Source organism: Diadema antillarum, unplaced genomic scaffold (assembly GCF_040938485.1).
Source record: "Diadema antillarum isolate AM-2024a unplaced genomic scaffold, OU_Dant_1.0 scf00000127, whole genome shotgun sequence".
NCBI lineage: Eukaryota > Metazoa > Echinodermata > Echinoidea > Diadematoida > Diadematidae > Diadema > Diadema antillarum.
The window spans coordinates 1,885,809-1,900,462 of record NW_027271016.1 but is presented as its reverse complement, the minus strand read 5'-3'; the positions used below and the strand labels follow the sequence as shown (position 1 = coordinate 1,900,462).

Genomic DNA, 14,654 nt, shown 5'->3' with positions numbered 1-14,654 from the left:
ATGCAGTTCTGTACACGGGTGAGAAATACTAGTACAGTATGGCATTTTGCGGTGTATCCCTTCCAACATACCACGGATATGAGTACTTCATTGGATGTACCTGTAAATCCTCAAAGTAAAAACAATAGAATAAAGGAAGTTGCCTCCCCCTCCCTCGCCCCTCTTTTTCTCCTATCTCTCTCTCTCCCTCTATCGATACAAAAGTCAACCAACAAAAAGGTCTCCCGACCGCTGAGCACAAGATAAGAAATCACTCTCTTTGTCAATTTACTTTATTACTATAAATTGGTTGTTGTGTGCAATTCCATGTCTGTACAGCAGAGAGAGGGAGACTCACAGATAGATGCATGGGATGAACAGAGACTTTTCCCATATTGTTTGCAAACACTATTATAGCAGGGAGGTGGGAACCTCTCATCCCACCTCAGCTGATTATAGCCATCAAACTACGATTCGACGTCCCAACTCTCTATCCCACCCAAAAGCAGTCTGTAGGCAATATCAGTCGAGACGTGCTCAATAATTGAACTAATAATTAGCTACAGTCAGTAGCTAATAGTTCAATTATTGAGCACGTCTCGACTGATATAACGATTTCTCTTATCTAACGGCGGACAAACCTCCCGTATAGTTCTCAGTACTGATACATGTAGCAGTCCAGAACGATACGAGGTTATTTGTGTACATCTACATAATCATGATATACATATTAATGATATATATGCATAGACAAACACACTGACAGACAGATATAGATAGATAGATAGATAGATAGATAGATAGATAGATAGATAGGTAGATAGATAGATAGATAGATAGATAGATAGATAGATAGATAGATAGAAGATAGAAGATAGAAGATAGACAGATAGACAGATAGATAGATAGATAGAAGATAGATAGATAGATAGATAGATAGATAGAAGATAGATAGATAGATAGATAGATAGAAGATAGATAGATAGATAGAAGATAGATAGATAGATAGATAGATAGATAGATAGATAGATAGATAAATGAACAAATAAACAAAGAAACAAGTAAATAAATAGATAGAAAGAAAAGAAAGTACATGTCAATGAATAATGATAATGAAAAATGTAAGAGAAATTGTGCGATCCGATAATTATTATGTTGGTAAGTAAAACTTAAAAGTTCAAACGTAATGATAAGATTGGTTTAATATACACCGACGATGGTTAAAAAAGTGTTTCGTTGCTTTGCTTCACTCGTTCTATATCGGTGAATGAGCAGACATGCGGATCGTACTTTGAACAAGCTGTTGTTTGCGTTACAGTAACCTCAGTGCACATTCCTGAAAGTCATTGTGTTGCAGCTGGTTCTGGAAGCGATCGGTTCGGCACACAACATCCGGCCAATGACACACACTGACTCGGTTACACGCAGAAGTAAGACGTGCCAATATCGAGTTCCCAGTGGGCCGATGCATATCGCATTCATTATACCTTTCCGTGTATAATAATTGTGGGAATATTATTATATACCTATATAAAGCAATATATAGGTTAAGCAGCGAGGTCCCGTCACAGATCTTCGCGTATCGACAGGCTTGGGTGAAAAGATCTGGTGAGTCTATTATTATTGTAACACACTGAGAACCTTTTGCATTATACCCGTAAATGGTGGTTGAGATCTAAGAGATAGATACTATTGTGATTATGTCAACTTAAATCATCTTTCAACCGGCTGTCTTGAACAGCTCATAAGGAGGCAAATAGGATGTTATGGAACAGAGAGAAAGCTACTATATTAATTTTTCTATCTGTTCCTATAAAATATTAAGCTTGTGTTATAGACCAGGAAGGTAGGCTACACTAGGCGAGGTACCTCCTTGATTAGACCACATGGATGTAGAAAGTAATAACATAAAGATAGAATAATTGTATAACTACATGATTTTCACTGCTAAGTCTGTGACACTAATGACAATTCCCTCGTTTGATTGTTCAAAAAATGAGATAATGAGATCACCGTTAGCTTTATTGGTTGACTGATCCATTTCTATTTGATCCAAATCTATCCAGTCGAATCAATTTGGTATACGATTGTGATCATGGCTTTACAATAACTTGGCTCCTTTATACGGAAGTGCTTGCGTAAAGAAAGTAAAAGCACACATGACCAACGGCGTAGCCAGGATTTCATCTTAGGGGGGGGGCGGTTAGTCTGCGAGGGAGCGAAGCGACCGAGCCCGAGCGAGCGTAGCGAGCGAGGGGGGGGGGGAGGGTGTGGGAGGGGGGTTTCCCCCCTCCCACGGTAAGAACTTTTTGCATTTTGATGTTGTAAATGGTGCAATTTGATGCATGTTTTTGCGCGTTTTATCGACGTGAAACAGTCCCACTTGTTTATGGTAGCAGTTTATTTTGATGTAGATTATTATTGAACAATTTGCCTATAAAATGGTATAATTTAGATACACTTCTTGTATTAATTCTTTTCACTGAATATCATGAACGCGACTGAACCCGGGCGAGCGGAGCGAGCGAGGGGGTAGGGGAGGGTGTGGGAGGGGGGTGTCCCCCCTCCCACGGTAAGAACTTTTTTGCATTTTGATGTTGCAAATGGTGCAATTTGATGCATGTTTTTGCTCGTTTTATCGACGTGAAACAGTCCCACTTGTTTAAGGCATATAGCAGTATATTTTAGTGTAGATTATTATTGAAGAATTTGCCTATAAAATGGTATAATTTAAATACACTTCTTGTATTAAGTCTTTTCATTGAATATCATGAAGGCAACTGAACCCTAGCGAGCGGAGCGAGCGAGGGGGTAGGGGAGGGTGTGGGAGGGGGGTGTCCCCCCTCCCACGGTAAGAACTTTTTGCATTTTGATGTTGTAAATGGTGCAATTTGATGCATGTTTTTGCGCGTTTTATCGACGTGAAACAGTCCCACTTGTTTAAGGTAGCAGTATATTTTAGTGTAGATTATTATGAAACAATTTGCCCATAAAATGGTGTAATTTAAACACACTTCTTGTATTAATTCTTTTCACTGAATATCATGAACGCGATTGAACCCGGGCGAGCGGAGCGAGCGACGGGGAAGGGGAGGGTGTGGGAGGGGGGTGTCCCCCCTCCCACGGTAAGAACTTTTTGCATTTTGATGTTGTAAATGGTGCAATTTGATGCATTTTTTTGCGCGTTTTATCGACGTGAAACAGTCCCACATGTTTATGGTAGCAGTTTATTTTAGTGTAGATTATTATTGAACAATTTGCCTATAAAATGGTATAATTTAGATACACTTCTTGTATTAATTCGTTTCACTGAATATCATGAACGCGACTGAACCCGAGCGAGCAGAGCGAGCGGTGGGGTAGGGGAGGGTGTGGGAGGGGGGATGTCCCCCCTCCCACGGTAAGAACTTTTTGCATTTTGTTGTTGCAAATGGTGCAATTTGATGCATGTTTTTGCGCGTTTTATCGACGTGAAACAGTCCCACTTGTATAAGGTATATAGCAGTATATTTTAGTGTAGATTATTATTGAAGAATTTGCCTATAAAATGGTGTAATTTAAACACACTTCTTGTATTAATTCTTTTCACTGAATATCATGAACGCGACTGAACCCGGGCGAGCGGAGCGAGCGAGGGGGAGGGGAGGGTGTGGGAGGGGGGTGTCCCCCCTCCCACGACGGTAAGAACTTTTTGCATTTTGATATTGCAAATGGTGCAATTTGATGCATGTTTTTGCTCGTTTTATCGACGTGAAACAGTCCCACTTGTTTAAAGAAGCAGTATATTTTAGTGTAGATTATTATGAAACAATTTGCCTTTAAAATGGTGAAATCTAAATGCACTTCTTGTATTAATTCTTTTCACTGAATATCATGAACGCGACTGAACCCGAGCGAGTGGAGCGAGCGAGGGGGGAGGGGAGGGTGTGGGAGGGGGTGTCCCCCCCTCCCACGGTGAGAACTTTTTGCATTTTGACGTTGCAAATGGTGCAATTTGATGCATGTTTTTGCGTGTTTCAATGAGTTGAAACAGTCCCACTTGTTTAAGGTTGCAGTATATTTTAGTGTAGATTATTATTGAACAATTTGCCTATAAAATGGTATAATTTGAATACACTAGTCTTCTTGTATTAATTCTTACACTGAATATCATGAACGCTGTCTGTTCAGCAATCAAGCAGAAAAAGCATGCACACGAGGGTGTAGATAGGGGCATATCCCCTGCCACACGAAGGAGATTTTGCGTTTTCAGACCTGAAATTCAGCGATCTGGTGCAAAGTTTTGGTGCAATACTTTTTCATCGAAGTGTTAAAATCACGGAATTTAGCTCTTATTCCAAATGTGCACCATCTGTGTGTATGTATAAAGTCTAGTGAGGTAGAGCTTAGGGGAAGGGGGATTCCCCCTCCCGCTCGCGGAGCTTATTGCGTTTTTATAATTGAAATAAAGCGATCTGGGTATAGCCACAGTCTACTTCTATGCATGGCGGGGGGGGGGGGGGGGGGCGAGCAGGGAGAAGGCGTTGGCGAGTGTTATCTCCACCCTTCCCTTCCGATGGAGCTTTTGCCTTTTTAAGGTTGAAATTGAGATATCTCGTATACGCATATTTGATGGAATCAACATTTGGGAAATCACACACACACACACACACACACAAAATGGGGGGGCTGAGGGAGGAAAGGGTCGATTAAAAGGGGAAATTCCCCTTATACATGAAGGAACCTTGAGTTTTCGGAATATAAGTCATAAGTCTTGTGCACTCAGAATTATTCATAATTTTTTGTAAATCTAAAAAGTGTACTTAGCTAGGGAAAGAGGCACAGAGGGGGAGGGTTTGGGAGGGGGATACCCCCTCCCAAGTACGAGAGATTTTGCATATTTTGAATTGAAATTCAACGATCTGGTGCACACTTTGAGTGAAATATTCCAAAAAAAAAATATCTTATTTGATGAAAGGTTGCAAAGGAGACCCGCTTCATGTGCATGCATACAGTATACACGCATTTTTTTTCCGCCTCCCAAATCCCCGGTCCAAATCTTAGGGGGGGGGGGGGGGGGGCGACCGCCCCCATCGCCCCCCCCCCCCCCCCCCCTGGCTACGCCAGTGCACATGACGTTATTTCCTTTCGTTCTTCGATGCGCTTTTCATTTATGTTACTTGCATGGTATGTGCTCGATCCGAACAATGATGAAAGTTCCTCTATACCGTGAAAGTGATCGCAGTTATATAACAGGAACACGCAGGTGTGTGTGGACACATGAATATAGAGAATATCGCATGAGGTTCCATGCTTCATGTTGACATCATACAATGCCGTGACGCGAAATCATAGCGTATTATTATATGAATAGGACAGTACTGGAGTATACATTTTTATTAACTGAAAGTGCTGCATGGTATTGTAATTACCACCATGAATAGTGGCAGAGGGAAGGAGTTAGGTTTGAAGTCGGAGTGTCTTGTATCTGTGCTTGACAAAGAAGGAGACGGTTTTGTTTTGTTTTGTTTTGTTTTTGCTTTTGTTTATGTGGTTTTTTTTTGTGGGGAGGGAGCAGTGAGCCTTGTTCCAACTAATAACACAACACAGAAGACGTGTATGTGCACGTGTGATCTGATAATGTGCGTTTGTGTTTTGAATGTGTACGCATTATATCAGCAATACATGTATTTTGCGATAAGAATTTTTTGTATGTGCTAGTAACGTAGTGTTATCTCGCACTTCGGTTCTTTCGTGAGTTCGACCGACTTTGTAGCCTTTAGCAAGGTAACGACAATGTCCCTTTTCCTGAGCACGAGACAATTCCACTCTACACATGAAATCTGAAAATAGGGCGTGTATGATCACTCAGGGGCGGATCCCGGAATTCCGTAAAGTGGGGGGAGCACGGTTTGTATTTCTGGTGCCACTTCCGGGTTTCATCAGCTGACAAGAAAGAAAAAGAAAAAAAAAAAGATGGGTCATCATGCGATTTCATGTATACACCTTTGTAAAAACAAATAAATAAAATAAAGGGGAGCCCGGTTCCCCCCCCCCCCCGATCCGCAACTGTCACTTTATCTACCCGCACTTCTCACCACGTTTGATCGTGTTTTTAATAATGATAATAATTCTTGCGTTTACACTCTTCTTGTTTGCTTTGTACTTGTTTTCCCTGGACAGGATTTTTTTGTTGTTGTTGTTGCTTGGTTTGCTTGTGTCACTGACGTCATAATGGTTGCCTAGGACTGTCTGCACACCCAGGAGCAGCTCCCTATCATGGCTGCTGTAAAGAAAAATCTACTGGAGTAAGTCTGGACACATCTGCATCATTTATTTTCAAGCATGTAGTTACACGCAGATTGGTCCATTCATTGCCGAGCATGTAATTTATTACACACTTCTTTGTTTCTAAGTAACCTTTTTTTTTTTTTAATTTCATTCAATACATGTTTCTTGCGAAACTCCTCATCATTCACTTATAAATGTATGAAAGAAAAAACAAAAACATGCAAATGAAAATTTCAGAGCAACCATCAATCATTCAAAAGACGTTTAATCTACGTCAGGATACCAGGATCATTTCCAAGAATGACATCAGTATATTAAAAATAAAAATTGACCTTCCAGTCGCAGACACAGACACAGACATACACACGCACATACACTCACAAAGAAGTAAGCAGGCCCAATTTGTTCCTCGGACGGAAAAAACCCTGAAACCACTACGCCCTTGAACAGCGCGGAACGCAAACTTGGTTGTATACAAATTACAAAAGCCTGCATATCTTTGCAATACAGTGGGCAGTGCGACGTAGTACACAGTGTATATAATTACTATAGGCCTATACAACAAATCTGCTGGCCTGACCCGGAAACCGGTATAGGCTCGTGTTGCAGTGTACTGTAACCCATTCTATACCGTATACTAACAGTAATCTGATTCCTTTATTCCATATCCACACCCTCGTGATCCTCAACAGTGAAATAGAAATATATGAAATTGAGTGTTGCAGACAGTAGCCTATACTCTGATCGTATTATTTCGAAATTACTCAAAACTGTAGATCATAATTTTTGTAGTCGTCTCATTTCATTTATTTCATTTGAAACAAATTACCAATTGCAATGCGACATTTGAATGCATATAATTACACTAAATTAGTTCAACAATCGTAATCAAGGACAATAGCATTGTATACGGGGCGGCGGAACGGGGAAGGGGGAGGGGCTTGTGGGTTGCGCTCTCCCCCCCCCCCCCCCCCCCCCCCACACACACACATACACATTTTGGGCTCATCAACAGCAAAAAAAAAAAAAAAAATGGGCATGCACACACTACACGAATCAACATCTGAACGTGTCTGCCTCAAGTATCACACTTCATAAGCTGAACCAAGTACATGTACGTGTTGCATGCCTATTACAATATCTGGTCAGAAAAGCAACTTAAATCCAACCAGAAAGTAACCAATCTGACTGCAAAGACATAACAGACCAGATGAATAGTAGCCTGTGTTTCGCACGATGACAGTGAAGAATTCACCTTGCTTGAGTAAATTGTTTAATTTGAATCCCTCGAGTACAACGTATTGATAATAAGTTTCGAATGCGAAGAATGTTTACAGATAGGAAATGATTATCACTCATCTAAACAAAATAGAACAATCGCAATCATATTTTTAAACTTTATTTTGAATTACTTGGCAATATGCTTATGCCCAAACAACGAGCTTTCCAGGAAAAAAAAGGCGAAAATTCATACTTCCTGCAATACTAACGTAAATAACAAAGGCATAAAAGCTATATAACGCCAGACCATTAGCTAAAAAGGTCTATATGTTTTGCCCCTGCAAATGCAGAAGGAAATATTTCCTATATGTACAGTTGTATATACTTTATCCTTGATTTCGCTTTCCAGTTTCGGCCCGGCTGTGGTTCCCGTTCAAGAAGAGCTTGTTAAAGCATCTATATTTCAGGTAAAAATTCTCTCTTCTTTAAAAAAAAAAAAAAAAAAAAGAGGACTTCATTATTTTTCTTTTATCGTCATTAGTTTGGTGCTCGTTTGTAAGTTTGTTGTTAAGTTGTCAGTGCATATCCTTTACAGGGCGCGTTTTTTGAAAAAGTTTCCTTTACAATGATCACATTTTAACTGTCATTTTTGTGGGACAATCACGCTCACGTTCATCACACAAATCTTCCAATTGGTCAAATGCTCCAGTGAAGTGTCGGGTTCGCCATACCTCTTGATTTCTCTGCATGATATCACCTTTAAGAGTTCTTTTTATAACTTTTAGAGATAATCAATAATCAACCCACTATGAAGGATTTGTGACACATCCCGACACTTATTAAAAAAGCGGGTCTCACCGTTTTTTATACATCGAGAACAGAAATTAGTTATGATGACATGTCAGCTAACCAAACAATTCATGTAATGCATAACTGATACTCTGAAACACACTTAGAGGAGTTAGCTCAATAAGAAAATCAGTGTCAGCTACACCTGTGTGCTTTCAATAACATTTGTAGAAGTCAAAATTTGAGAGAATTTTGTATAATGATATTGATAATATAAGCGTTTGAATGACGTACGCGAAGATTATGTCGATGATGAGATATATGCCACAGTCTTTTCCTCACATGATTTGATCTGATAAATACAGACAGAATGCTAATAGACGTAGGCCTACCCTGTTTTGTTTACACATAACCCACTAACAATTGAAACTATAGACAAAGGTGCACCCGGTACAAGTTTCCTATAATGAAGTCAATAATACATGCACTCTCTGACATTTTCCTTCTCAAAGGAAACACACTCGTCAGCTCCGGGGAACACTCGCCTGTTTACCGTCGAGATTCAGCGAAATGTTTCGTCAGCATCAGCCACGAGCTCGTCTTCCTCTGTTGCCCCCCAACCGTCGGGAGATGATTGTGACGGAAGTGCCGACGTCATTTCTACAGTCAGTGACTTCCCCTTTAAAGTCGTCACGCATCTGACATCGACTGCAAGTGCTACGGTATATAGTAATTGCTTTCTCTGTTCGTTGGAAGTTGAACCGGACATGACTCATTTAAAGTGCGCGCTGTACTCATAAAATTACGCAAACTTCTTGGTGAAGATCATATCGGTAGTGACTTGTTTATTGTTTCATGTTTAGGAATATTGCCAATCTTGAGCACTGAGTACAAGCAATATAAGCTGTGATTAGGCTACTTGCTAATGTAAAAGAAGAAATGTCATTTATCGGCAATTATACCGCATTTATGCCACCTTCGCTGTTCAATTACTTGGTTGATTGTAAAAATAGGTCCTGTCTTTTCGCCACAGAGCGTTCTTCTACATTAATTACGAGAATGGGGAAATAGATATTTTGTTTTGAAGAATCAATGTTGATACCCTGCAAGAAGATATTGAGGGTTTTCTTACATGTTTTGTTCACAGTTAACGCAGCAGGTCATAAAGGTCCTTATTACATGTACTGCAGTGCAGCAACATTGCACTGTGACTGAAGAATGTTTACACAAGCTGTGTATCGCTCTTATACTTTAGATTAAACTTATTATCTACATCCCGAACTTAAGCTTTAATTGGCTTGTGTGTGTGTGTGTGTTTGTGTGTGTGTTTGTGTGTGTGTGTGTGCGTGTGCTGTGCGTGTTTATATGAAAGGCAACGCATTTGTATGATGAACTATCCTTTTACAAATAAAGGGGAAGTTATGAATCACTATCCTTATATAGTTGGCACGTCTGTAGACATGAGCCTAGCCCTATCATGACCCCCCAATCCCTCTAATATCGCCCTCGTGGTAGTAATAGGGCCGTCAAACATGAGTTGGGTGACAAATAATGGGGGTGGGGTGAGTGATCGAGTGGCGAAAAACCAACATTCGTCGGTCAGCGCGATTCCCCTTATTAAAGTCAAATAATATCCCGTCACCTTGGAAACACTCTTGTTTATTTGTTTATTTCTGTGTGTGCATGTTCACTGGCAGAACGAGGAGAGCGGGGAGCGCGAGTGCCACTATGCGGCCACGGCCGAGGAAGCCCTCCGCATCTACGAGGACATCTACAAGAGGCGGGCCACGGACGCAGACGTTCCGATGCAGCCCATATCGGGTGAGATCAGTTCGAGATGGATCGGATCCGAGGCTCTCAGAAAGGTGGGGCGCGTAAAAGAAATCGCAATGATAACAACAACAACATAAACATCAACATCAACAACTACAAAAACAAAAACAACAATGACAGCAAGCCAACGAAAACAACAACAGAGACAACCAGCTGTAATAGTCATATTGAAAACGATATTAACCATTATACAAAAGTATGTTGATGACAATAGTCGACAACGAAGCTGATTGCAATGATACAATATAACAATAATGATGATATCGATTATGATCATGTTAATGATAATTTTAACAACTACTCTTTATAATCACACTAATAATGCGTGTACCATATATCCTTGCTAATCAATTGCCCACCACAGGCCATCAATTGCTCAGAATATAGTATTTAATCCTCAAAAGACGAGGAAGAAAACGCCCCGTTTTCATCATGATTTTAAGTTCAAGGAAAACACGTGTCATAAGACAGGGGTCATCTTTAGTGGTTAACTCATTAAAAATAAGTTCTTAGGGGTTATTTGTACTTTATTATTCAATGAGCCCTTGATGAGCGAACCCGCAACCTATCGTGATATAAATCATGATTTAAATCAACTTATGACAAATAATCAGCTACAATAATCAGATAGTACAGTATAGGTCATTCCTATATCGTTAATATTTCGAAACACTTCTCAATCCAAGCAAAATAAGGGCCTACCTGCCCATGAAAGAGATAATGGTGTGTGGTATGGTCTTATGCGCTTTATGAATTAAACGTGCACATTAATTGGGAAACAATCCTGCCATTTACGAAATTCCAGACGTTTGTTGCTACATTAGTTTCATTTATTTTTGTATTTTGTTGAATGTAAACAAAGCATGCACTTCTGATTCAATTCTGACAGTGATCTTTACTATATAAAGTGGAGCTATTCGAGACCATTACTGTCAAGGACTGCAAGGAAAGTACCATGAGACCAAAATAACGTATTGAAAAGTGACTATTCCTTGCACAGTTTGAAAAAATGAAACATAAAAAATCTCTTTCTGTGTTTCCTCAATTTGTTTTTCCTTCTGCGATTGTCTTCTTGTTCAGGAATCTGCTCCCTCCAAAAAAATAAAAGATAAAGAAAACGAACAAATAAAAGCAAAGTCTAAGTGTAATCATTGAAAACTTTGAAAATGATATGCTACTTGAATTGGCCACTGATAATTATGTACATCCTCAAATGCCGCTCCTAAAACTGCACTGTCACTCTGTATAACTTTGATTAAAAGGGTATAAAATATAACGCGTGGATTACAAGCAATTAATCGGATTCATTTAAAAGGCTTCGCAGGTTCTCACTAAACAGGGATGTTGGTCGTAATCGCACCCACGTGCACATACAAAGTGAAGTGATGACGTCCTGTAATTATTAGTATCTCACGTTGGTTTGAACGCAAATAGGAACTTCATTATAATAATAATTATGTCTTTGGTTGATGATTTACCAACTCCAACACCTTCCCCCTTTAGATTCACTTCGGCGAGGTTATTACTGCACTATATTATCCAACAACTTGGTGAAATGGACATGAATTTTTCTTTTTTGTTTTGAAAGCATTTCAAAAGAGGACATTTGGAGAGAAAAAAAAATGAAGTGTAAGAGAACGTGGGGCATAACTTCATCACATATACAAAAACGAACAAAACTGAAAACAACAAAATAAGACCTTCTTAAAGGAACTATGTAATGCAAATGGGTGGCGATTTGCGTTGATTAATGATACCCTCAACATCACCTACGTGGCCAATACATATCTTATTACGTGCCATATATTTAGAAATAATTTGTCTACTGTTTTTCTTCAGATTACCGGAGATAAACTTTCGAAAACCCTAATTCCCTACCAAGATTCTTCTATAGGAGTGACGTCATCTGTCAATCATTGCATGATTAACAAAAGACAGTAGAATTCACCTTCCCATAGACTGAGCATAACTTGCATGTTTCCACGTTACTAATGTGATTAACAGAAGCCAATGCAGGGAAACATGCAAGTTATGGGCGGTTTATAGGGGAAGGTGCATTCAAATGTCTTTCGATAATCATGTAAGTACTTCAGCAGTGATTGACACAATCACGTAATGATATCACTGGCGGAATGTTGGTCTGAAAGATGTGTGTGTGTGTGTGTGTGTGTGTGTGTGTGTGTGTGTGTTTGGTTGGTTGTTGTTTCTTATTTGTGGGCGTACCAAGCACTCTAAAGGGAAATAGTAGAAATATTATAGGAAATTATATGACACGTATTTAGATATTCTTTTGGGAAAATGAGCAACAATCCAGGTTTTGTGAATCAATACAAGTCAATGTGTATAGTTGCACTACACTTTTTTTTTCAATTCAAAACAGATTTAAAGAAACTTTCCTTCATTTTATTTGTTTCGTTTGACTCTATTTTGTTTTGCTTCGTTTTGTTTGGTTTTGTTTCTTTTCAGTCGACCTAAGATTACTTTGTTCATGGAGAGCGTGGACATGTACTTTGAACTTCACCCAAATGACACTTCGGAAAAGTCTCTTGTTAATGTGTGCGATTAGCAAAGATATGGAAGCGAATACACATCACACGCAGACACACATACGCATGATCATCATATACGTGGGATATTATATAATTATACATTTATACTGTAGCCATTAACCACATTATGATAAGAATTATACGTGTATTCACGTAATGGTATAATTATACGACCTGCAAAGACACGTGAGTTATTATCAATCCAGCAATGAGTAGAGACTCCAGTATAGAGACTCGAAAGTTACTATTCAGTCAATAAGCTTACCTGTGTTAATACATGCAAATACAATTCCAATTGTTAACATGAATATATTCAGTAAATATAATAAATGTTAATTGAAAAACTTGTTACTTATACTAGCTCGTCAGGGAAAATCATTCTCAGTTTTTAATGTCTGCCTAGACCAGCCCATTACAACGCAGAACCCTGGACACTGGTTGATAATAAAATGGGAATATGTTTATGTGCCAGATGTTTCCATTTAGATTCGTAGCTGTTTTTGTTGTTATGCTGCTGAATCCTGATCGACTTTTTTCTTTGCATTTATGCGTGATCTTTTGTAATCCATCTTGCAATATAACGAGAATACAGACTTACCCTTCATTTAGTGCAACAAACGATTTTTTTCCTATTCACTAAACTTCCTTTCGTCCCTGTGTTGGGTCTGGATATCCTCAACGGATACACTTTTAATAGTGCAACGATAGGTTGATGGAAAACTAATAGCATCATAATTTTCACTTTGATACCCATATAGACCTTGTTGTACCGGGAAACTTACTCGCCTTCAGAGTCGCTATCGGACGAGGTGGCCCAACTCGTAGACAACGTCTGGAAAGAGGCCATGGGAACTCTCCGCGAAAATCTCTCGGTCAGGGTTGAGACCATACTTCCGGGTCAGGTAAATGACATTGGTGGCACCCATGCACATAATGGCTCAAAAGATAAGTTGAAGCCGACAAAAAATGAGCAAAACCAATGACTGTCGAGGGGATCCCCAGAGAGAGAGAGAGAGAGAAAGAGAGAGAGAGAGAGAGAGAGAGAGAGGGGGGGGCACTACTCCCACCCACCCCCAGCTTAATTTAAAAAAAAAAAAATGTTACGGGGCCCCGTTATAATGAAATAATTAATGCGGACACAGACACCCAAGGAGTCTTGCTCGAAATCCTCCTTTCGAAATGTAAATAAATAAATAAATAAATAAATAAATAAATAAATAAATAAATAAATAAATAAATAAATAGATGAATGAATAAAAAGGAAGCTGATTAAAGGAACTGTTCTAAAAAGTGGACATTTTCTTTTGTTGTCAGTGTATGATGTCGATCAGCTTCAAAAGAAAGCGGGTTGGTTCTCATTACAATAAACGCATCCTGAAATCGCTCCTCGTGTGGATGCAGATAATCCTCTTCACTGCTATAATTTCGCGCTACTTCACAAAATTGGCAACCCTTCTTCCTAGGTTGCCAAGGCCGAAGCCATCCTTCATCAGCTTTGGCACCTTCTGCAGCGACGACGTCCATACGATGAGAGAAAAGAAGGGGACGACGAGGATGACGAGGACCTACAAGGGAGAGAAGAATCCTCGGATGCAGACCGCGAAGAGGAGGAGGAGGAGGAGAAACTGGAAGAGCTGGAAAAGGAATTCTACGACTTAATACCGCACAAGGAGGAAATGCGCAGTTCGCTGCTGCGCAAGAGCAACGTGGCTCTCAAACTGGATCTCTGTCAGGTTAGCGGGAAAGCATTGGGGGAAAACTGGGAATCAATCTAGAAGTATTGGCAAGTTTTCTTTTCATCTTATAATGCTCTGAAAGGAGACGCAGCAAATTGTAGTTTGTTTTGCAATTGTAATTTGTTTTTTACAACAATCCACACCTATTCATACACAAGAGATATATATGCGCACACAAAATGCACATCTTAGTGTCATGTTTTGATTTAATACTGAAACTACACCCATCTTGAATACACTCGAGACTTAGCGAACAGTTTCCAGCACAATAGAATAT

The 14,654-nt window shown here is 39.6% G+C and overlaps 1 protein-coding gene across 1 annotated transcript in view; it reads left to right on the top strand.

Moving 5' to 3' along the window:
- Nucleotides 1–6,237: 6,237 nt before the first annotated feature.
- LOC139720376 (protein mono-ADP-ribosyltransferase PARP4-like) overlaps nucleotides 6,238–14,654 on the top strand; it is a 35,578-nt gene continuing 27,161 nt past the window's right edge. The window contains exons 1-6 of the mRNA XM_071631742.1: nucleotides 6,238–6,266; nucleotides 7,880–7,937; nucleotides 8,772–8,981; nucleotides 9,957–10,124; nucleotides 13,400–13,543; nucleotides 14,105–14,374. Of these exons, the coding sequence (XP_071487843.1) occupies nucleotides 6,238–6,266; nucleotides 7,880–7,937; nucleotides 8,772–8,981; nucleotides 9,957–10,124; nucleotides 13,400–13,543; nucleotides 14,105–14,374 (879 nt within the window). The remainder of the gene's footprint in view (nucleotides 6,267–7,879; nucleotides 7,938–8,771; nucleotides 8,982–9,956; nucleotides 10,125–13,399; nucleotides 13,544–14,104; nucleotides 14,375–14,654) is intronic.